The sequence below is a fragment of the Hemibagrus wyckioides genome, linkage group LG28, assembly GCF_019097595.1.
Source record: "Hemibagrus wyckioides isolate EC202008001 linkage group LG28, SWU_Hwy_1.0, whole genome shotgun sequence".
NCBI classification, from domain to species: domain Eukaryota; kingdom Metazoa; phylum Chordata; class Actinopteri; order Siluriformes; family Bagridae; genus Hemibagrus; species Hemibagrus wyckioides.
In genome coordinates, this window is record NC_080737.1 from 14,021,642 (window position 1) to 14,047,473 (window position 25,832).

At 38.1% G+C, this 25,832-nt stretch overlaps 2 protein-coding genes across 3 annotated transcripts in view; both read right to left on the reverse strand.

Annotated features, from left to right (window-relative positions):
* Positions 1–5,861: 5,861 nt before the first annotated feature.
* On the reverse strand, positions 5,862–11,169 carry hspb1 (heat shock protein, alpha-crystallin-related, 1). Its single transcript, XM_058383876.1, has 3 exons — positions 10,665–11,169; positions 8,953–9,016; positions 5,862–6,568 (listed from the first exon to the last, which is right to left on the reverse strand). The coding sequence occupies exons 1-3, from the start codon at positions 11,068–11,070 to the stop codon at positions 6,403–6,405; spliced, it is 636 nt and encodes a 211-aa protein (XP_058239859.1). The 5' UTR covers positions 11,071–11,169; the 3' UTR covers positions 5,862–6,402.
* A 3,067-nt stretch (positions 11,170–14,236) lies between these two features.
* The window catches only part of srrm3 (serine/arginine repetitive matrix 3), an 80,895-nt gene continuing 69,299 nt past the window's right edge, over positions 14,237–25,832 (reverse strand). For both annotated transcript variants that reach the window (XM_058383936.1, XM_058383935.1), the window contains 4 exons: positions 20,760–21,046; positions 20,436–20,672; positions 19,345–19,467; positions 14,237–16,501 (listed from right to left, as the gene is read on the reverse strand). In XM_058383936.1, coding sequence (XP_058239919.1) covers positions 16,228–16,501; positions 19,345–19,467; positions 20,436–20,672; positions 20,760–21,046 — 921 coding nt within the window. In that variant the 3' untranslated portion in view covers positions 14,237–16,227. The remainder of the gene's footprint in view (positions 16,502–19,344; positions 19,468–20,435; positions 20,673–20,759; positions 21,047–25,832) is intronic.

Genomic DNA, 25,832 nt, shown 5'->3' on the forward strand with positions numbered 1-25,832 from the left:
TGTAACGAGTCTGGAAGCATTGCAAATCACACTCACGGAAAAGAACAACCAGAAAAATATTTTTTATCGTGAAGACACTAGGGGGGAAAAAACAGTAAATTAAAAAAATAGGTGTCCTGCCAAGTGACCTGCAATGGACTAGCAGGCCAGGATCTCCTATGACCCGGACCATGAGAAAGTGGTTACTGAAGACGAATGAATGAATGAATATTAAGAAGATTATATTTCTTGTTAAATAAACAACAGTGCAGGGATAAAGTGGCCAGATTGATGTCAGCCCTTGTTGGTCCCTTTAAGGGTGGATAATGGAACGGATAAGAGGCTGGAATGTGCACAGGAACACGTGGACACCAACAAAGCCCTGGTATACCTGATAAAAGTGTCACTGAGCTGCATGTTAAGTATTGCTATTAAACTGACAGCTGAGTGTATGTACATTGTGTCATGGTTTGTGTACACACTGTGAGTGCATGAATTGAAAATCTTCAATGGAGAGGTACAGAAGCTGTTCAATGGGCCAGACTGAGTGTGTGTGCATTCAAACACACACACACACACACACACATTGACTGCCAGCACTAGTGACCAGATGCTCTACATATGCCACAACTCAAGCTCAAAGGCTGACTTCATGCCCAAGTAACTAAGAACGTATTGCACGTTCTTGCAATATGGAGACTAGAATGGATTATTTCTGTAAACTTCAATAAGAACATATTATTTTCTTCTTGACCTAAAACAAAACACTGAATTTATACCTACTGCGAGCGCTAATCGGAAATTAGCCAGAGCAGCGCCTTATTATTTACGTCTACAGTGATTCTCAATTCTTGAATCTGATTGGTCAGTGTTATTGAATAAACTCTTCAGGATATTATGGCTTCACACAACCTTGTCATTGATTATGTTCCTGTAATAGCACACCCTGTTATGTTTCATTCATTACTAATTCTTGAACAATAGCCAAAATATCTGGAACCTACCTGCAGTGTTTTCCAGTTACAGAATGATGTTCAATGTCATGGCTATATGACAGAGATGTTCTTCATGGCTGTAAATTTACGCCATCAATCAGCTCTCAGTGACTGAAGGCCTCTAAAAGTGATCTCATGAATCAAAATGTCATGATCAAGACCACTCTTTGCTTCACAGAACAGACAAGGCCTCAGCCATCACCCTCCAAAGTGTGAGCATTTTGTAAATATTGAAGCCAAAATCTAGGAAGCTCATTCGGAGGACCTATCACAAAGTCAAGAGCGAATGAGGAAATGAGTAAAGGGGGAAAGGACAGTGGAGATGTCTGGAAAAGATGACTTTGGAAATCTTAAACCAAAAAGTAATGTAATATACGAGTGACCTTTTTTTTTACTTGATTTAGAATGCTAATAAATGAACTGTCCAGCAGTTAAATAAATTACATTGAGCATTCTAGAGTACAGCGTGCTTAAAGCATTAGCTAAAGAGTTGTTTTGCTCCTTTTCTGTAGTAGCTATCCTGAGGGTGTAGTTAGCTTGTCATTCTGGAGTCTAATCTACAAGCCTGTGTCAAGCACTAGAGTAATTAATTGCTATTAATAGGAGAATATGTGTACCTCTACTGCTGTGGGTCTAGTGACCTGTCTATCATTTCAGCTCATCATAACAGGTCTTCATGCAGTCCTGGGATCCCTATTTCTGAGCCCTGCATAGTATTATTTTGCAGAGCCTCTATGTTGAATACTAGTGATGGAGAGACAGAAATAAGGAGGCATAGTGCGCTTCTTACATGCAACTGTGAGTTTCTGAGAACTGGCCTACTTTGTGCTTGACAGCTTGGTGAGTGTGTTTATGGCTCAGCACTGGTCAGCTGGTGAAAAAGTAAAAGACTTGGATGGATGGATGGATGGATGGATGGGTGGGTGGGTGGATGGACGGACAGATGGATGGATGGATGGATGGTTGAGTGAAAGAAGACCTGAGTAGATGAATAATTTAAATAAGCATTAGAAGAGGGGAAATGTGAGCAGTGATTCATGGATTTCTTGCCCTGGAGGACATCCAGTGCTCAGACTGCATTACCTCTGTCCTACAGATAACGAGACTGAACAGGACGTTATGCAACAAAAATAATAATACTGCATAAACTAAACAGATTTTTTTTACCCTTTAATGTTTGTTTTAGAGACCTGACAGCATGTTTTATGCTAATTTCTATAATCTGTAGCTAGAACGCATATAATAGGGGCATTTGGGTTTCATGAAATGGCACACAAATATTATTCCAAATCTATACTTCATTTGGAAATATGGTTCTTTAAATTTAAGCCACTTTGGATAATCCTTCGCATTAAGCTAGCAGGGCTTTGGTGTTAAATAACAGAATAATATAGCTTTCCTGGAATAAGGCTATTCTACTAAACCCAGAATTACCTTCCAGACTGATCTGATTATATGCTGGAAAAAATTACACAGTAAACATAAATAAATAAATAAAAATAGTAAAAAAATTATTATTAAAAAAGAATTCTTAGTTTATTATGAATTATTATTATTATTATTATTATTATTATTATTATTACTACTACTACTACTACTACTACTACTACTACTACTAATAATAATAATAATAATAATAATAATAATATTTTCCTTCTCCAAAATAATATTTGCATTGGGCTGGATAACATTCCTGGATGGATCTCAGTGGACTGAAATTAACCTCCAGGGTTTCCTCCAGGTTCTGCAGTTTCCTCCCAACTCTGAAAAACATGCCAGTAGATGGATTTGCTCTGATGAATTGTTCTAATGTATGAGGATAAGTGTGTATTGCTTGGTGATGATCTCCCACCTTGCACCCAGTGCTTCCAGGATAGGCTCTGGATGCACCAGTTACTGAAAATAAACGAATGACTGTGTCTGGGTTCAGCTTCCAGTCATTACTATAGAGACCAATCAACACAAGGTGAACTTATAACCTTGATACAAGATCTGTGTGTTGGTTTATGTGGCAAAATTAACTTTTAAGCGTAAGTGTAAAGTCAAACAATATCAAATTAGCGAAGGCTGTAATACGATGAAGCCATTACAAATGTAATCATATGAGTGCATCATATATTGTTCTTCGAACCCAACACTGACTAATAATATTAATTCAATCAAAGGGTCTGACACAACACATTTATGATTCAGACATCAATAAACTTCAGACTTTATGGAATATTACTTTGTCCTGCTATAACACACACACACACACATACAGAGTGCTCATCAGATTTCCACCACTGACATGGAACATGCCGGAAATGCAGGACATCGTATCCCTTTCTATAAATAGCAGGCTTGTGCAGCCAGAGAGAGATAGAAAATGAGTGTACATTAGTGCTGGCGTTATAGCAGAGTGAGTAAACCACACACACACACACACACACACAGCCACATGAACTCACATTTGCACACAGATGCTGCAGTGGCCTTCAATGTGCCCTAGGCATAAAATACAGCTAATGGATGTAGCCTCTAAAAAGGAGCATGTCCACCAAATCATGTTCAAAACAGAAGCCTTGTTTTCTTTCATACACTAAATTTATACATTTATCTGATAATAAGCTTAAGAATAGAGCAACATGACACATCTGCTTCATCCAAGCATCCAATCATTCAAGAAAACATATTGGGAATGCTGTGCATTTTCATATGGAATTCTCACCCACTATCTTTTAATAATTCCTTGGATTGTTCATAAAAAGTCTTAATGTAAAGGTATCACTGTAGCTCTGGTCTTAGAGATTCCTCATGCATGCATATTCAAGTGTAAAGCTTGTGTAATAATACAGCATTGTCATCTGAGGCAGGGTTTGTTAGCTAGCTAATGAGATACGGGAATAAAGCTTGTGACTCACGGGGGTAATTTAATAAAAATAGGTTATTATTGTTATCTCAGTGTATCTAGATGTGTGCTCTCTTTGAATACAAATACAATATCAGTATTGTAAAACAGTATAAAATAATTACTTAGATGAAAAATATACTTGTGTTCATGTTCTAATGCATCCTTGAATTACTTCCCCTTGCTTTGCTGACAATCATGGCTCATTCTGTATCCATTAACCTTTATGCAAATTATTTCCTTTCTAGACAACATGTAGACAAAGCATTTCTACAGATATTCTAAATCTGTATAATTCATATTTGGTGTTATTTGTGGTTATGTGCTGCCAGATCAGTTGTATAGCCCTCATTGTGCATGGATATGACAAAATATACCACAACTAATATATCCGGTGTTCTGGAAAAAGCTGGACAAAACGTCACAAGAAGAGCTGTGCTAAGACCTTCCTACATTTCTACTTCTTTATTGCTGTAGTGTAACAGCTTGTTCCTTCATTCATCTTTAGTAACTGATTTATTAGTCACGGTGTCTCCAGTGTCTTTCCCAGGAACTACACCCTGGATTCCTTTTACATTTACACATCCACTTCGTAGAGCAGCGGAGGTGTTGGTAATCTGTAGCACCCTGGAAACCCCTGGACATGGGAAGAACTTGTAAAACTGTTTGGACCGTAAGCTGAGCTGATATTACAGACGTTGTAATGCTGTATTAGTCTAGCTGCCACTACACCACCCTACCAGTAGAGGTTGCACTCTCCTGAATACCTCTTCCAGTCACTTCTGTTCAATTTCCTGGTTTACGTGTATAGAAAGTCATGTTTTCTCCTCAGCCGTTGAGAAGTCTTGCCAATCCTCCTGCGTCGTGTGATATATGAACATTGTGATTAATCCTAACTGCTTTTGCTTATTCTCTAACTCTTGCCTTGTTTCATGATGTTTCCTCTTGATATAGGGAAGAGGTAGCTGCTAGTGTTGGACTACTGATTGGAAGGTTGTGAGTTCGAATGCCAGGACCACTAAGCTGCCACTGCTGGGCCCTTGAGCAAGGCCCTTAACCCTTAATTGCTCAGTTGGCATAAATGTAAATGTTGCCTTTGACTTCCTGTGTTTACTGTTGTGTATTTCCTGTTTGATTCAATTTTGTTGGTATAGCGCTTGTAAGAATGGTCATTGCCGCAAAGTAACTTTACAGGAATTGAAGAATTCTTAATAAAAATGACACAGTATAAAATTTTACTTCATATTTCTAACTAATAAGCAAGGCAGAGGCAAGAAACAATGGCGAGAAAGAACTTCCTGAGACGATACGAGGAAGAAACCAGACTCCTCTCCATCCTCATCTAGGGTGACATTCTATTTTATTCTAATTTCCTTCTCTAACTGTATGCAGTCAAGTGCATTTGTGTAAGCATCAGCATAATTCCTAAATTCATTACAGTCTTAACATAAATTCCTACCGTCAACCATTCAGTGATGGAGAGCCAAGCGCAAAACCGACCACTGCAACAGCATTTCAAAGCCTTTACTACCCATCGCAGTCCCTTTGTATCTCCAGGTAACCCATGTAGGGCAATTCTCAGCAGCAGTGAGCAGCCAGTCTGATTTGAAACATATTTTGACTAATCGATTCAATCACTAGCCTTGTACCTCCTTTGTAAATGTGAATACTCTTTACTCTGTGTAACAAAATCAAGAGCCTATCCAGGGAACACTGGGATTTTTTGAGCAGGAATGCACAAAAGCAATTCTTTAAACACAGCTTGACATCAAAACTGACTGAAGGTCATATCCTGGATGATGTTCATGATGAAAATGCAAAGGTTTTTAGGTGGTAAAAAAAAAATGCTATAAACGAATAATATTATGTCTTGTTTTATCACTCCAATTCCCCAACCCCAGCTATAATCAGGTTCAAGATCCTGTTTCACTTCACATTGCAGGAGTTGACAGATGTTATTGCTATAGTTTTGCAATTCAACAACTCATATCCAAATCTGAAGTTTGCATTTAAAACGTTTATTGAAAAATTCATAGCGCTATGTTCTGCTAAATGATCTTCTCCCTTTAAATCATTAGAAGAACATTACACAGCTTTACACAGCACCCCATGAATCCTTCTCATACTGTTTATCCTCTTGTTCCAGAGGGATGAAAATATCTGCTCAGTTGGGGATCAGAGGTGTGTGAGTGATGTCAAGGCCGCCTCTCTGTGTGTAGTGCCACTGGTGTGTTGGTGTGTCAAAGAAACCCACACCCCTCTATTAGCAAGTGTGTAAACTGCTTTCAGATCTCAACAGCAAATTCTAAGTGTGTGTGTGTGTGTGTTTGTGTGTGTCCATTATTCAAAGGAAGTGTATAATTAGAGTAGAACTAACATATGGTTGCAGTGCACATGGTAATAGTGACACAGAAAAACAGACGAACAAAAGAGGGAAAGCAAGAAACCCAATGTCAAGATACATTGAAAAGGCTGCATGCAAACCAGTATCTTGTCTATCTCAAACGTCATGCTCGTAAACATTTCTGCTCCTCTTCATCACTTTTTTCCGTCCTGCTTTTGCACGGCGCTGCTCTCCGTGTTTACAGGGATGGTGATCTCAGAGGATTGGAGGGCGGGTTTGGGGAGCGGTGCCTCCACAGTCAGGACGCCCTCAGGGGAGAGAGAGGAGGTGATTTTCTCTGCATCGGCACCAGGGGGCAGTCTAGAGAAAACAAGAGGACAGCCAACGTACATAAGCGGCGGTGTATTTAAACTCAAGAAGTAATTGCCAAGGAATGCTGCTGCTTTAGAAACTAGTGGCTAGAAGATTTTCCCTAAATTAAATGTCGTTAAAATATGGTGTGATGGCATGTCAAGCATTAGTGGTTCAGGAGCTAGAGGAATGTTACTCTAAGTGAATCAGCATACACTAAGGCCAAGATTTACTAAGACCTAGATTTCAGTTTGGTGTTAAATGACATTAAAATAAATAAGACATTAAAATAAGAGAGGTTAGGTATGGATTATAGCTGAGCGATAACAGAAAGGTTTTATGGACTTTGCATAACATATCATTGTTATTGCTAAGAAATTGATGATGTTCAAGAGGAATAACACACTTCAGGGTGTGCTGTTATTGGAAAATAATACACTTAATATGTCACTTAAGATGGCAATTGTAGATCTGTCATATCAGTCTCCATTCATGCCATTAAATCATTGATTATTTACCTATAACAGCGTGCCCCAATCATTTCTTATGAATTTTTTACACCCGTGTGTTTATTACTTGCAGATAAGTAAGTTTTCTAGCAACCAGTGCTGTCAGGTCTGGTCAGGTCAGGTCTGAAGTTCGATCCAGTGTACAGAACATATACACAGCGCTTTCATTATTAAATCCCAACTAAACGTTCAAGTCTGATTGCATTAACAGTGAATCGGCAGCTAGTGAAGCACTAAGTGGTCTCTGAAAGTGGATGCTGATTGATGAAGGATGCTGAATGTGCTAATAACATGTTCCAGCTTGATCTCTTTTGCCTAATGTGGATATCTACTTGATTTTCATCAATGCTATTAGATTTTTATTATAGGTAAAGTGAAGTCACTGGAGATAATAATGACCACTGTGTCCTTATTTCATGCTACTGATGTCTTTTGTGGCATTGATTTGTTGCATCGGTGCAGAAAGAAATCTCTGAAAAAGAGGCAGACAGAGGATTCCTCTTGATGGCGACAAAGCAGCATACAGTGTGGGTGTGTGAGTGTGTGGGTGTGTGTTAGAGAGAGAGAGAGAGAGAGAGAAAGAGAGAGAGAGAGACACCCAGGTCGAGAGCGCGAGACAAAGAGAGTAGCCGAGGCATGGACTTGCTATAACCAGGAAGTGAGGGCCGCTACTATAGATGTTTTGGAGTGACTGATTTCTCTTGCTTTGCTGTGAACTGCTCTGTTTACCCCATTTCATGATTTTTACAGGGCTGAGGCTGAGATAAGGGAGAACAGAGCTGTGGTATGCAGTAGAGAGCAGATGAGAAAAGCCTCTGGAATGTTCTGGACTGAATAAAGGCTTAGTGGCCAGATTTAGTCCCAGGTCAGTAAAACAACACGCACCAAATAAGAGAATGAAGATAAGACAGAGAATTTATGCTGTGTCATGTGCAATGCAAACATGAACTACACCCCTGTGCTATGCGAACGAGAATTTCTGCTCTAATCATACGCGCATAGAAATGGGTATTAAGACCCTACAATATGGTATAACCCTTGTTGCAACAAATGTGGAATCAGTTGTGTTCAGTTCAGCTCTGCTTTATCGCATAATATCTTATGTAACTGCATTACGCGAGGGATGCATTTGAATAACTCCCTGAAAATGGCGCACTGGTGCAAGCAAGACACAAGTTATGCCCCAGAAGCAGTTGGCACTGGCTGTATTCCCTTTATTTCACAGCTGATGTACTAATTATCCTGATATGCTCAAAGCTTTCTGAACATATCAGCAAACTTAACATGAACTGAAAACGATAACTGACGAGAGCCTGGACGATAACTGACGAGAGCCTGGACGATAACTGACGAGAGCCATGGTGAGTTCCCTGAAGGCCAAATTTAATATGATCAGCGAATAATTAAAGAATAAAACACCAGATGTTATGCATTTATATGAAAATATTTGTGTAATCAGGCCTGATGCACAGTAGAGTTAATTTGATCACCTGACTATTTTCCAATAACAGCATGACATAACGTGTTTTATTCCTCTTATACCTCAACATATCAATGTTGGCAAGAAAAACAAAAGTCCTCTGGAGTCCCTGAAGGCTTTCCATTATAGAAAACTTACTGACTGTTACAAAGCTTTCAGTTCGTAATGCAAAGAGTATTTTGCTCCCATTTTTCCTTTTCACACCAGATTTATTCAAGGATTAAATCATATCATTAAAGCGAATAATAATATTTAATGTTCCATTTAATATTAATGACTAATATGTGGTCCTATTTAAGTATTTTAAAGCTTGTAGCATCCCTGATATTCATTTATATTAAGCACTCCTTAATTTCACACTTATTATGTTGTATATAAGGACAGTAATACATTTCTATACTCACGTGTACTTCCTAGTGAAAGATCTGGATATGAAGCCATGCTCATCCCTCCTCTCCTCATGTTTTCCTGTAAAGAAACAGCACAAACATTTCATTTTCCATCCCACTGATTGTGTAGTGGAGGTGAGAACTAAACAGCAAGACCGTGTGTTTGCATTTCTAAAAAGGTTTCACCTAACACCTACTAGGTGTTGACAGCTAGCCTCTTTAATTTACGTTCTTTGTGAAGCAGGACACGCATAAAAGGTCTCAGCTAGTCTTCTTGAACTTTCTTGATAAAAAACAAGCCGTTGTTCTTGTGCTGTGGCAACATGTTTGTCTGCTTTGACAACGACTCCATTAATAGAAGGAATGCACTAAGCCTCTCTGTGCTCCTGATAGATCTGGAGGCCTTTACAGCTATGGCATAGCAGCTGGCGTTATTGACCACTGACCTGAATATATCAGACTTTTTAATTCTTGTTATAAGCGCCTGGAAAGTGGCAACTAACTCTGTAAGGTATTAAAGATGGATTTAAAATAATAGGTACACTATTGCAAATATATGAGAAACCTTAATAAAACTTAAAAATAAAAATGTTTTAAAGATTCTGCAAAAAATGAATGAAAACTCTCAGATCATCACTTTTCCAAACGCCATGTGGATTGAGGATATGTTTAATAATGTGATGCTATAGATATAGACGTAACTCCTGTCCTAAATCAATGCAGAATATCTTCTGTGCTTCCTTTCTCATGAAATCGATCGGTTTCTTATCAAGTTATTAAAAAACAATAACGGCTTAGTTTATGATTCTGCACTTTTACAAGTAAGCCCTGCTGTAAACAATGAGAAAAAAGACCATGACCTCAGAGTGTTTGAGCTCAGACTGTCCTACAATGGTGTGAGTCCCACTCTGGGCTGTGTTCCAAACCCCTCTCCCAAAGGCTAGATTTGGGCGGTGTACTTCCTGAAGTCTGTTATGTTAATTCTAAGTGATAACTGCCCTCTAGCTCATAACCCAGTGAGAAATATCTATGTTCTCTCCAAGTTTAAGTTTCCTTGAACCCCCGGGGTAAATGTAGATCAAGCATTCTAGCACAAGGAGAGCAGAGTTATGCCTTTATTATCTTCCCAATCGTTCCCAGATTAATCTATACCAAAGCCAAAGGCTGCAAATGACATGCCGATTGATTTCTGGGTTATTCAGCAATAACACAATACCTGAGCTATATAAATGCAAATTGGCAAAATTGAAAAACACTTCTTTTCAGACTGACACTGTGTTTTTTTTTTCTCTCGAAAGATTTTATCCTGTTATTTGTCCACTGATAGATTCCCAATCTGGTCTGATTGTTGCAATCAGGATGTGAATCACCATCTGGCCTGGTCATCATCTTGAATTCATGCAAGAGTAATATGTGTCTTTTATTAATTTGCACTTATATAAACTATCCCTTGTATCTGTGTCTAAACATTTTTCATCATGTGATGATAAAACGTGCAGCCAAATGGAAAATCAACTCATCAGCCAAAAGCTAAGAGTATGTTTGGACAAACAGCTTAGAAAAGTGCTACATGATCTAACTGACAGCTGGAAAAAAAATCTTGGTTATGCTAACATGGAGAAATCAATATTAAACGAAATGGAAAAGAATTCATCTCTCAATGCAGTCCACCAAACACAATTCATAATGATTGTTTGACAGATTGATAAAATGACATTCAAACTTACCAATGATCTCCACAACACCATCCTTGGTCTTCACCGTGAGCTCCTCAGGAGCAAAATGGTTGACATCCAAGCTCACCTTCCAGCCGTCTTGCGTCTGTTTGATCTCAGACATCCCGCTGCTAAGCTGGCGGGACAAAGCGCGTGCGTAGGTGGCTGGATGAGGCACCATGGGCGTGGGAATAGTGGGCGCAGGCACCTGAGTGCCGTGCATCAAGGAGGCCATCTCACCACCCATGGAAGGGCGCATATAGCCAGGCCAGTGGCTGCTGGGAAAGACGTGCATCTCCTCTGGTAATGCTGGCATCCCAAATGCCTGGTCAAAGATCCTGCTGCCCTGGTACCAGTCACGGAACGGGTCCCAGGATGGCGTACGGAGGAAAGTGAAAGGGATGCGCCTCTCGGTCATGGCTGAAGATTTCAAGTTCTTCTGTTGCTGGATGCTTGAAGTTGTTAATCAGAACAACTTTTCCCGAAGGTGCTTTCTGTTTGGAGACTGCAGGCTTTTATAATACTCTAGTTACTGCCCACCCTCTTCGGCACACCCCTTTTTCTTTCTCACACTCTCTCAAACTTTCCCGCACCAGGCATGTCCCCACCCCCACCCTCCCATAGCCCAAACATTTATGGAACTGACTAGAAGGTCTATTCATGGCAGGCAAAGTAGTAGAATGGAATCTGAAGCAAAAGCGTGCCAGAAAACTTGTACAGCTGACTAGGCGTCTGTTTAACCTCTTCATGTGCGTAATGACATTCACTCGCACATAATCCCTCCTCCTCCACATTACAGAATTACACAGGAATCTATGAAATGAACATAAAAATCCCTGAGGGTTTTTTTTTTTCTTCTAGAAAGTGCTGTAACCGACAACGACAGATAGATGGACAGGTGAATGGACAGACAGCTGAAAACACACACACACACAACACAGTCTACACACAACAATGACCCCACAAGCAGACACAAGTAGAAGCTCACAGAGACACCTTGCCAAAAAAGGGGAAAATATGTTGACATTATTCTCTGTGAATTGTATAAAAGTGTGAATATTTTTAAAAAATATTCTTTTAAAGGTCGTTTCGAAACCGAGAAGCTTTTATATATCTATAATTTATCAGTAAATTGCACGAATGTATTAAATGTAGTGATTTTTATACTTTTTAAAAGTTTTTGATACCACTTTATATGCAAAGTGAAACCACAGTGAAAGTGAAAACAAACAAAAAAACATTTTCAAATAAAGAAAAATTGAGTCGAAAAATATTACTGCAATATATTATCATTTTTTGGTTTCTGATATGGAATAATAGTCAAAATTAAAAAATAAAAATAAATAAATAAAAAATGTAAAACTCTTATTAAGATCCTACATTTGTCTAACTAATTTATTGATTAAGTAATGTGATTTTGTTAGTGTGTGTGTGTGTGTGTGTACAAAGACTGTAAATTAATCTCCCTGTCATTTTCCATTAGTACTGAGCTGAGCATTCAGAAGTAACCAGAAAGTTCTGGAATGTGAAAAACAAACAAACAAACAAACAAAAAATGTATTTAATAGGTAAAAAAAAAACCCACACGTAATAGTTACGTTATATAAATACGTAAATATAACGTATATATTACGTGTCAGATGTACAGATATATAGCTGTCAGGTTACAGTAAACTGTGTGTCATTGAGCATGACGGCTCACGAATATTCTAGAAACTTCTCAAATGTCATGCCTCAAGAGAGAAACCAAAATAGCTCACTTCATGTACACGGGCGCCCCCTGTGGTTTAATGTGAAAACTGCACCATGATAGAGCTTACTTTTTTTTTTGTCCCTATTATTCCTGTTTACTTAAAACATTTTATTCTTTCTGTTAGTAGGAAAACTAACGCGACTAGTGGGAAAATAGCAGGCTTAAAATTACCCTTGCATATTTAAAATCTATGTTTAGTTTAAATTATCAGGTATAACATTATGACCACCTGCCTAATATTGTGTTGGTCCCCCTTTTGCTGACCCGTCATGCACTGTGTATTCTGACACCTTTCTATCAGAACCAGCATTAACTTCTTCAGCAATTTGATCAACAGTACCTCGTTTGTTGGATTGGATCACACGGGCCAGCCTTCGCTCCCCACGTGCATCAGTGAGCCTTGACCGTCCATGAGCCTTGACCGTCCATGACCCTGTCGCCGGTTCTCCACTGTTCCTTCCTTGGACCACTTTTGATAGATACTGACCACTGCAGACCGGGAACACCCCACAAGAGCTGCAGTTTTGGAGATGCTCTGATCCAGTCCTCTAGCCATCACAATTTGGCCCTTCATCAAACTCGCTCAAATCCTTACGCTTGCCCATTTTTCCTGCTTCTAATATCAACTTTGAGGACAAAATGTTTATTTGCTGCCTAATATATCCCACCCACTAACAGGTGCCATGATGAGGAGATCATCAGTCTTATTCACTTCACCTGTCACTGCTCAGAGTGTTATGGCTGTTCGGTGTATACCAACATATATTCGTGAATATATAACGAATAAAACTTACAAACATGAGGTGTGCTGTTAAAGGACAACTGAAGTGTTTCCACAGAAATTTGACCGAAATGTGCTTGTATCCTTTTTACACGTAGACAGATTTAAGGTTTTTGGGCCAAGTCAGCTATAAATAGCTTTATATTCTGTTAATGAGATAGTTTTGTCATGTTATTAAGAGACCACAAAACCCTGCAACCATGCTGGGAAACCTAAAGGAACAGCTTTATCTCAAACATTGCAGAAAAATGCTAAATAATACAAGTAAATGTCTCCTTAAAGAAAACATATCTACAGCATAAAATACACAATTATTATTTTTTTCTTTTGTAGAGCATCTACCATAAATAAAAGTTTGTTGCTATACAAACAATAGCACATTTAGAACATGCCAATTAACTTGCAGCCAGAACTACGGTCAAATCTGCTATTTTCTTGGAAACCTTTTTTCCATTTCTTTTCGATCTTTCTTTCTTTTTGTTTTTTCTGTGAAGAGGTGATGATAACACCGAGACACATGAAACCATCCAACTGCATCTTTTCAAACTGCTGCTCATGACATGCTCAGAGGAAAGCACTATCCACCCTCATCCAAAACACACACACACACACACACAGGCACACACACATTTCCTTCTGCTTCACCACAGATTGCAGTATTTATCAGTATGGTATAAGATCAACTAGTATTCACGTTGACCAACAAATTCATACACTGGACACATTAAACTGCACTCAAGGTGACAAACTGGACTTATCAGAATTATGTAACTGCAGTGTAACACACTCTTTAAAGATTGCATTGTGCCAAATCTAGTGGTTGTTCTAGTATTATTGACATGTACCTACTTTATTCAATATTGTTCTGTGGTGCAAACAGGAAGTAAATAGTCATGAAGCTATTTATAACCAGGTTATATGAAACTGAGGCAGACTATAACAATAAGAGTATCTATCATAGGCTTTCTATAACAAAGAAACTCATTTACAAACTAAGATATCAGTACAACTGTAAGAGAGGGGGGAAAAAATAAAACAAAACAGAGCAAGTTTCAGGTTTCCACTGGAATATACTTTATTTTTTTCGTAGAATAATAACTAGTACACTACATCTACTGACTTCTATACAGTCCCATGATAAGCGCTGTATATTCTTGTTACTGAAGAAGGTATTGATCCACATGGATGAAGGATGACTCCAAGAACACTGACAAAAGGTGTGAGCAAGAGAGGAGAGGAAGACTGTGAGCATGTTTCCCTGATTGCATCATCAACTCATTTGTCAATTTCACTTAAAGTGACAGGGATAGAAATAGGAGTGTTCGAATTTAAAGGGGGAAATCTGAATTCGAGCTGTTTGATAAAAATTGTTGAATTAAGGTAATGTGCAAAATACTTCCCAAAAAAGAAAAAAAAAAAGATCTCAGGAACTGCAACGAGTTCGTAGCGCAAAAGCTTTGTGGGGTTAAAACAGGAAAAGCATTTCAGTCGAAATCAATCAGCAAAAAATACAAAAATCTAAAATATTAGACTTGAACTTAAAAATCCGATCCGATCCGATTCATTTCTTTCTTGATTAATTATTATTATTATTTTATTTTATTTTAGATGCAAGATGCGTGAAGAATTTTTTTTTTTTTTTTTATTCATCTTTCAGAATGAATAAATAAGCATGGAATAAATACATAATAAATAAATCAAATAAATAACAAATAAATAGGAACAATTAGGAAAATAAATAATACATCGTTAAATACAAACAATATGATCCAAAAGACTTGTGTGTGTGGGACTTTTTGCAGCCTGGATTCAAGGACAGGAACTGACAACAGCAATAATAATAATAATAATAATAATAATAATAATAATAATAATAATAATAACTGTACAGAACTAATATGCTAAATTATTCAAAGATCTAAAAGTGATACAACCATGTATGCAATACCCACAGCCAAAGAATGTGGGAAAGTGACCGAAATCATACACTTCTAAAAGATCTCCGCATACAGGTGTATCCGATATGAAACGGTCAAGGAGACCCCGAGAGTAAAGGAGGGGTAGGGGAGAGATTTACAGCCGTGTGTGTGTGTGTGTGTGTGTGGGTGGGTGAAAGTCTCCTCTGCTGCATCATGCTAACGTTTCCACATACAAAGCCTTATGTCGTATAGGTTTGGATATACAGTGCATAGTTTACAGCCAGAGCTTGCAGTTTACACCTTCACACATCAACATCCCGGTGTACGTACCATATAATACATTTTTTTTTATTTTTTAGAAAAGCACACGATTCTGTTTTCCACTAGCAAAAAAAAAAAAAAACCCAAAAAACTTGAGATAAATATCATTAATATCATTAATATCGTTAATACAGTCTGTGTTTGTTCTCATGTTTTGTTCGTTTGTGTGTGTCAGTCTTTGGAAGTCAGGGGATGGGGGAGAAGAATATTACAGAATGTGTTCATTGTCCATCGAGTCGCCTTCGACCCCGTGTTAGATTACATTCATCCCAGCTGGGTGCTTCTCCTTCTTCTTCTTCTTCTTCTTCTTCTTCTTCTTTCTTCTGCAGACCCTTTTTTTGGTTATTTTTGCAACTTGGAAGAATTTCAAGCCATGAAAGTGCTTAACTTCTTTTTGTTCTCCCGGCTCTGGGTTTCCGTATACGATCCTGTTTTGTTTGTAACACGACTCGTGCGAATTTCTCACCGATGCTTGACAGCTCTTCTTCTTTCTTTTTAGCCGTTTTCATTTTCCTCAGTGTGTTTCATTTGAGATGTGAGACCTGTATTATCGGTGTGATGTAATCATCTGATCTGATGTGCTGGACCAATTTCTGGGGTTCTGGAACGTTTGGATGTTTTGCCACCTTTTCTTATCTTATTAAGAAGGTAGAAGAAATCTTCCGTCCTGGCTATGGCAATACCTTTTCAGTTATAATAATGACTTGTTTACCACAGATATGAGAAAAGGTAGTCTGAAGCGTTTGGATTGTTCATTTTCTATCCATCCTTTAATCTGTCTGTTCTTGTAGCCAGCACTGGTCAGAAGCCAGGGCTCTCGTAGCTGCTGTGACTGTAGTAGCTGTGCGCCTGACTGGGGCTCCGTGACTGACTGCTGCTTCTGCTCCTGCCCCTGCTTCTGCTCCGACTTTTACTCCTGCTTTTGCTCCGATTTCTGCTCCTGCTCCGACTGTAACTGCTGTAGCTGTCGTAGCTCCGACTCCGGCTCCGACTCCGGCTGGAACTACTGTAGCTGCTCAGAGAGCTGGAGGAAGATGGACTAGGCCTGTAGTAGGGTATCGGCCTCTTGCGTGCACTACAGTGAGCGAGAGAAACATTAGGTGTTAGATTTTTGCTGGATATATAAATTGGCAGTCCACATTATATGCAACTATAATGTAACTACTGCAGATGTGCACTTTGCTGGATGGACTACAGAAGTTTCCAGAAAGTTGGATATAAAATGTGTGATTTTCTCAGAAAGCGGATAAGAAAAAAGCTGGAGCCAGTGCAGCTTCATTTACTATTAATAAAGTAATGTATAATACTGTAATGTAATTCATAATATTTGTTATCTATATAATTTTCTATATCTGTATAAACACACTAATTTTACTAATTTTACCTAACCTTTCTAAATCAATGTAACTATCTAAATTATTAAGTTACAGAGAATTACATTATAGTTGCATGTATGTTCCTGTATAACTAAACAATCATTAGATTTCCATATGCACTTTTTTTTGTGACAGAAACAGAGATTATGGTTTTAGATGATGCTGTCAGAGGGAGCTGTGATTAGAATAAAAAAGATTGAGTGGCTGCACAAGTTAATCAGGGTTAATGCATTTGCCCCCTAGGTGGCAGTAGTTATTTGAAGAGACAGACAGAGATGCATAATTTGTTAATTTTTCTTTTTACATTTACACGCATAACCATACCCACACGTGCAAATACATACTGCAGGTCACCTCGAAGCATCCACACTGCTTGTGTTGCTGTCAACTGGTACAGATAGAGATATATTAAATCCTTAACAGAAGTGTGTGAGAAACAGGCTTAAGGTGTATCAAGAGGTTTCTACAGAATGGTCATCATTCAAGATGATCATACATATACCAATTAAAAAGGTTAAACCTTTAAATATATATATATATATATATATATATATATATATATATATATATATATATATATATATATATATATATATATATATATATATATATAGATATATATTAGACTATATTTATTTTATATATATATATATATATATATATATATATATATATATATATATATATATATATATATATATATATTAGACTTTTTTATTAGATAGATATATATATATATATTGAGTTATATTTTGTACTTTATATTTTGTTCAATTTTAGTCTGAACATTAAATATTAAATTTCAAGACTCAACACCTCTTGACGTCACCTTTATCGGTTAAGCATGTTGTAATGTTAGTATTCCTCAGATGCCAGCCACCACTGTAGAAGTTTAGATTAGAGAGAGAGAAAGCCAGGGGTTAGGATGTTGGTTTTGATACTGTAAGGCTGCTACACCAGAAAGGTTCACAAGAGTCCTGCTGCTCGGCAACAGTTACCACGGTAACCCTGCCTCCACGTTCCGATGCGCGAGGTCTTCCGAACACCTTCGTACAGGAGTGAAGGTATGAATTCACTCCTGATGCAGCCGTGCTGATGCAGGAACACAGTCAACAAATCTGAGAATGAACATATGGCAGGTGTGTAGGTGCTGTTTTTACCTGCGACAGTTTGTGCACCTTGATGAAAGACTGAGGAGAAAGCATTCGAGTTGTGCAAATGAATTTCAACACATCAGAACAATGTTTTTTTGTTTGTTTGTTTGTTTTATATTTAAGTACAGTACTCGTTGTGAGATTTTTACACGTTATGACTGGAAAGCCAGCAGTAAACAGACTGGCCACTAGATGTCACTGTTTGTGCATATATTAATACAATCACAAGGTTTTCATTAGGAAACTGGTACCAGCCACTGTTCTCAAAACATTTTGTTAGGGGGAAAAGGTACAAAGATTACAGAAACCTCAGTTTCTTAAGGAAATGTTTTAGTCTTTATCCAAATTTACAATTATCTAGATTTCTTTTAAAATACTTTAAATAAAAATATTTTAAAATATTTCTTTTAAAATATATACTGCCATCAACCAGTTCTCTGCTGACGGAAACAAAACGACTGTATATCTTTTGTTTAATATAATTTCATGTCCAATAAAGTACTGAGAACCAAGCTACACATTTACTCTCATTACAAATTTCGGGATCTATATACGTATAAACTATTTGCTCACACATACTCCTGCCATTTCTAACAGCTAGCTAGTCAACTGCTAGTAAACTAGCTTGTATTTGTTGAAAAGCTGGTTTATTGGAAATGGTGACAAAAATAGGAATTTAAAGGGTTGATATGTTCTTGCCATGTATTTGAAACAGACATTACATAAACACACAACATAACACAGACACAACATAAATTAAATTAGCTAGCTAGCTATGTTAGCATTCAGGGTCCTGCAGCTAAAACTTGGACAGTCACGAGGAAGTGTCTGGTTTAATGTTTATGGTTGACAATAGGCTATAATCTTACTTCATAGTTTGTCCTTCTGACAAACCCGGAGTGAATTGTAATGCTTAAAATCAAACTGAAATTTGTGTAAGCTAGCTAGTTAGCGACTCACAAGCACTAGCTAGTCAGGGAGATAGCTTAGGTGACTAGCTAGCAGTGTCTTCATTGTTTATATAAACCAAATGATTGAGTAATTATTTCAATATCAGTATCTTGCTCACAAAGATACTTGTAATATTTTATGATTCAATATTTGTCAGCTGCTTTTAGTCACTCCTAGCGGCTAAAGTTAATTGTCACTGAACTGAAACAATAAGAGAAAAGGTTTTGGCTTAAAACCATGTGCTTGGAAGCAAATGAGAATTTAAACAGAAATGCAATCACTGAGTTGAATGAGATAAAGTCAAGAGGATAGATCCTTAGGGTCAAATCACCAAAATAAACAGAAATGACATCTCTGAAATCATCTCAGAAACAAAAATGCCCCCTGCAGGTTGCTAGAATACATTTGCTATAGCGAGAGCAAGAAGCAGGATGTACCTGGTGATTCTGCGAGCCTCCATAAAGCTGGGCGAGTCTCTCCTCCTCTTACGAATGGGAGAATAACTGCGGGAGCGTCTGCGATTTCTCTCGGCATCAGAGTAGTGAGGACTGTCCCTCTCCCTATATGAGCACACAGAAGGGGTTCGACATGTGTGTCCACATTCTCTTTCGTTTTTTAAATACAAAAATGCTTCTTGCAAAAGTAGTTAATGAACACAAGATTTACAAAGCAACTTACAATGATCTCCTCTTCTTTCTTTCTTTTATTTTTAAACATATCTGAGTAGCTAAAGATTCAGGGCCTTGCTCAAGGGCCCAGCTTTGTTGCTTTACAATTTGAACTCACAACGTACCACTTGGTTGACCAGCATTTGAACCACTGACCATTAGAAAGCATGTAAGAAGCGCATTACAGCACAGTAGAGCTCTTTAAATCTGAATCCTGAATCATACACTTCAGTGTAGGAGGATTGATTGATTTCGAGGTTGCCAAGTACTGTGGGTTTCACACGAAGAAACTTGTCTTGGTGTGTTGGTGCACAACAATAAAAAAAATAAATAAATAAACATAAAATCTCAAGAAAAACCTAAGCAAGATTAACTGTGTAGAAAATATAAATAAATATATACACTGGTATTATGTTGTAGAAAAAAGTGAACCAGTACAAACAATTAAATTACCAATGCTACAGTCAGTGCAGATGGAGACATCCATCCATCCATCCATTGTCTATACCCACTTTAATCCTAATTAGGGTCACGCTGGAGCGCACACTGGGCAGAAGGCAGGGGTACAACCTGGACAGGTCACCAGTCCATCACAGGGCCACATATAGACAGACAACCACACATACTCCTATGGGCAATTTAGACTTACCAATTAACCTAATGTACATGGGAGGAAACCCACACAGGGAGAACATGCAAACTCCAAACAGAAAGGCCCCTACCTGTTCAGACCCGGGATTCAAACCCAGGACCGTCTTGCTGTGAGGCAACACCACTAAGCCACCGTGCTGCCCATGTGATGTAAGTATTGACTTTAAATCACACTGTTTAGAAATGACTGTGTGTAAGACGGCACGTACCTAGAGTTGTTCTGGCGAGCGTGTGGGGACTTGGTCTTGCTTTGCGTGTGCTCTCTCGATTTGGAGCGTGAAGAAGAGCGAGCGCTGCTCCATGAGCTGCTTCGTTGCTGTAGGCTCGATTTGCTCTTTTTGCGGCCTGATGTGCGACGGTGTGAAGTTGGAGACGCCGAGGCGGTGCGGTGCCGGTTCACAGCTTTACCGTGATGGTGCCTCTTAGACGAATGAGAGCCTTTCGCTCTGTAAAAGAAATGTGATGGAAAAAATGGTTGTTCAGATTACATGAGCTGGTTAAGTGACATTAAAGTGTCAATAACTAGGTCTCACTTCTTCACATGTGTGCCCTTGGCTTTAGGCTGGAGATCGGGTTGGGAGTCACTGCTATGGGCAGGAGAGTGGCAGCTCCGTCCTACCCGCTTTCCTGATGACTCAGAGGACAGCTTGCTACCCCGCTGCTGCCTCTCTTCTCCCTTTCCTGCCTCTCCCATCTGGGCATGTGTCTGCTGCCGTCCAGGGCTCCTATAGAGGGCACTGTGGCTCTTTGCTTCCCTTACATTAGGCGACGTCTGCCTCTGCACTTCGCTCGGTGAAGACGAAGCCAACGACCGTAGCTTCTGTAGATGTATAATAACCAAACAAGGAAAAAAAGGAAGAAAAAAAAGGGAAAAAAGTGACACAAATACACAGAAATTAGGATCTTTTTCGCATGGGTGAGTGTGGTGGTGTAACTTGCCAAAAAAAAAAAGGCAAATATCTAAAAGAAAAGAGCTAGGAGTTTTTCTTGATATGGCTTATAGACAGTCCTCTATGGTGCAGCGCATGCAATACTTGGCATGCAAAACCATAATGAGCTGGAAATTATAATCCCGAAAGAAAAGAAGGAGGAAAGAAGGGAAAATATGTGAAACAAATCAAAGATCGGGAGAACAGAGAGTGAAAAGAGAGAGCGAAAGAGACCAAAGAGCTGAGTGAAAAAAGGAGGACTTTGTCTTTTTTTTTTTATTATTATTATTATTATTATTATTATTAAGAAATGGCTACAAACGGAAAAAAGTGGAAAATAAAAACTAGAACAAAAAAATAAAAAATAAAAAATAAATCAAGACAACTTGACAGAACATCACAGAAATGGAAGGAACAAAATTAAAGATTCACAATTATAGAGTCACTCGAATTAGAAAACAATTGGTCTTCTATTCAATAGTAAATTTCTGCTTGTGGATTGCTTGTCCTGCAGACAATTGCTGAGATGTGAACAGCGACCCATTTCCCATTTTTTTTATTTTTTTTTTTATTTTTAAATGGCTACTCTGTTTTTAACTCCCTTTTGGTTAACATCCACTTACCAATAAAGTGGTATTCCCTCCTTTAGTAGGTAAGGTATGAAGAGAAGGGAAAAGTGGGGCAACATAAGTGCATCATTAGATTCACAAAATGCAAGAGAAAAAGACACAACACCCTTCCCTGGTAGTGAGCATGAGACAATACATGAAATCAAACTCAAAAAAAGGCACACCAAAATGAAATAAAAAAAATAAAATAAAATAAAGAAATAATCATTTAAGCTTAAAGAAAAGAAATGACAACATGGGCTGGGACACTCTTTTCAGAATCACTCGCTTTCAAAGTGGCAAATGATTCTGATGATCTGATATAGGCACTGAAAAGGGAAAACAAAAGGAATCTATTTGAATTATTTTAGTGAACATGCAACGTTGCATAACAACCTTTTGGTATTATTTTTTGGTTACATCATACCTGGCTTCTTTCATAGATCTTTTAATTATTTAGCCTTTTGCTATACAATATTTAGGAACGTGACGATTAAAACCTGAGCCCTGCCACCCTTGAGGAAAAGTAGCAGTTTCTCTATTTTAATATTTTTTATTTGCACAAAAAAAAAAAGACCTAAAATGTTATATCTGACCACCGATATTTTGCACATCAATGGCAAGGAGACAAAGTGGCCCGAAGTCATTACTTTGCAACGGAAGCTGCACATAATAGGAGGCAGAGTGAGCGTTAGTGACATGAAGTAGGCGAGGAGAATGAGGTGAAGTGGGCAGAGAAAAAAAAAAAAAAAGCTCAAGTTCAATGTTTGGGCAGCTATGAATAGGAGGAATGTTATCCGTGGTTTTAGTTTCCTTGTATTTGTTCCTACTCGCAGCACAGTGATGATATATATATATATATGCTGTTATGCTTTGGGCTTGATTTTATTGATTTTATTTGTGTACAAAATTGTAAAGAGCAAAGCGTTTATAGACAGAGATGTCCGGTTTTATCAGGAAAGGGAAAGCGTGGGTGCAGGATTTCATTCTGACCGAGCAGAAGCCGTACACGATCGTCAATTTAAAGCCGAGATCGACTAATTAAACAGGAATGGCTGGAGTTTGACTCCTGCTTTGTTGGAATGAAAACCTGCACCCACACCGGCCCATTGCGGATAAGATTAGAGGCTGATGAACTACACGGATGCACATGATACAGAAGGAATTGCTATTTTTAGCAGGAAGGCATTGTGGTCACATGGCTGGTTTTGTTTACATTCTGTCGCAAACCATGGCAGAAAAGATGCTCTCCGGAACAAAAGCCGGTGACAAATTGCTGCCGGACCCTTTATTTAGTGGTAGTGTGTGTTAGAGTGAATGATGACAAAAAATAAAAAAATCACCTCTGCGTCCATTGTTTAGCTGCAAATCACGCATTTTCAGTAGGTTACGATATCTAAAGCGTTTAAGACTAACAGAATAATCAACATTCACACGATCAACTTCTGTCTTTCGATGCAAAGATTTCAGGTTTTGTAGCTTAGAACATGAACTAAAATGATTTTAGTTTTTTAAAAACAGAAAGGAACATAAATGTGTCAAACAATCATAAGACCATAAGTGTAACCATATCACCAAGAGACAAAAGGGATGCGGCACAGACATGAATGCATTCTAGTCAAACGAAAGAAGAAACAAAGAGAGACGAGAAATGGACTTGAGGGGAGGGCAGTGTACTGACGACTTCAGCAATAGAGCAAAGCTAAAAAATTTTTAATGTCTGGAACACAAAGTTGAAAAATCGTAGAGAACATATTACTAAAAGAGAAAGAAATAGAAAAAAAAAACAAAAAAAACAAAACAAAAACAATGAAAAGTAATCCGCCAAATTATTATTATTATTTTTTTTTTCATCATAGATAAAATGAGAAGAAAGAGAGAGAGAAACAGTCAAGCTAGGGTGCTTGTCACATTCTCATCTGCATAGAGACCACGTGCGTAGGCAGAGCATTACCTACCTTCCATTTCAATCAGAGACACGTATGCAATATTGACAGAACGAGAAAAGGAAGAAAAAAGGAGGAGGGGGGGAGGGAGGAGGAGAAAGGAAAATTCTCCGCAGCGAAATGGGAAAAAGACAATGAGTTCTTTTTAGTATCCCAGCTAGTTACTTGAGTCCACAAACTCAAAAAGGAGACCAACCCAAACCAAAATGTCAGCCAAAATAATTGAGAACCAAATTTTAACCAACTCAACCCCCACCCCCCAAAAACCAAAACAAAACAACAGAAATCGACATGAATATCTGTCTTAATCGCTTGGACACATGTACAGCCAGGTTAAAGTTAAGAGGATCTAAATTACAGTCAAAATAAGAGACAAAAATCAAACCCATCGTACAAATTGACCCTGCGAGAAGGGAATGGAGAAGGGAATGAACATGCACACTGTGGTCGATGGGGCAGAAAGCATGGTCAGGACGACAGAGAAGAGAGCCACACACACCACGGATGGACAGGAGGAAATGGAGGGGTGTCGAGTGCTAGGATGGAGAACTAAAGTCAGCACACTGAAAAAGGGACCCCAGTCACATTTTTTTTCGGGATTTGTTTTTAGGACCAGGGAAGTTGGTCAGGTAGATCTCTCTTTGCTCTCGGCAATTAAAAGACTTTTTTTTTATTAAGCATTTGTCATGAACATTCAGGATGTAAAAACCAGTGTGTGTGTGTGTGTGTGTGTGTGTGTGTGTGTATGTGATTTTCAAATGGCTTGGGTCCCTTTAGTGAAACACCTTCACTAAAATGCTGTCCTATTTAGTTCCAAGATTTCCATTTACTCCTAGACAGACTAAACAAAAAAAACAAAACAAAACAAAACAACAACATCAGAATGAAAAAGCCCGGTACATTTCCGAAGTTACTGAAATGTAAAATCGAGTAGTGGTGCAGGGATTTCAGTATTAAGGATGGGTAATGAATCTGCAAACAATGATTTTTTTGTTCTTAGTTTGTCGTATGAAACCTCTCATGAGTAACCGTAAGTGTCGAATTTGCTGCTGTCTGAGTTTTCCAACCTAACAGCCATCTACTGCATCTGTACTGCACATGAAATCACCAGAGATTTCCCCCGTACTGAGAAAAGAACATACAACCTGTTTACTTATACAGGAACGCTGGGTTTTCTGGTAATAAATTCTTCAGTTAAATATATTTTTTCACATTTTGATCCAAACCTGTCGAATTCCCTGATTAATAATTTTCATTTATTTATTTATTTATTTATTTATTTATTTATTTATTATTATTTATTAATTTGTTTTCTATAAAGAAAGCTAAAAATATGCTTGTTCAGTATTGGGTTTTTTTCCCAGCTGGTGATTTACCTTTTAAAAATTTTCAGTAGCACAAAAGAGTACAAAGGAGTGGAATAATATTCCCAGTTGTGTAGTCGGGAACTGCTTGGTGGCAGTGGCAGTCATGAAAAATTAGCTTTTGAGGTTAAAATTTTCATCCGTATTTTTCTTTTGGCCAAAACTGAAAGTGATATATACCATTTCTGTGTGAAATACTTTTGGTACAGTCCTAATAGATCCAGTTAACTGCAGTTAAATATATACTCAGATTTTATTTCACATGGATAATACTCAAACTATTCTCAATTCAACATGATAAAAGATCATGATGGATGCCCCGAATCTCTGAAGTGACCCTGGGATGCTGGGAGATCATGGTAGGGGGTGGGGTTTCCAGAGAGTGCCACTTAATACAGGCGAATTCAAGCAACCTGCACAAATCATTTCAAATTCATGGGTAACATCTGGTTTTTTGTTTTTTTGTTTTTTTTTTGGGGGGGGGGGGTGAAAAAATCCTGCTATTTATTCAATCTGGAGTGATAAGTCATATTATGGTACTTCCATAATAAACTGCAGAGCAAAATGAATCAAAAACTTTATCATAGTAAATGTCACCGGATACGGTGATAATGTTATATTGTATAGAGAGTAGTAGTAGTTTCTGTCGCATCACACCACAAAAAAGCATCTCAAATGTGACAATCCTTAGACTCGAGACATTCTTGCATTTATTTCATCCTCTGTCCAAGTGTGATGATTGTAGTCTTGTGTTGTTCA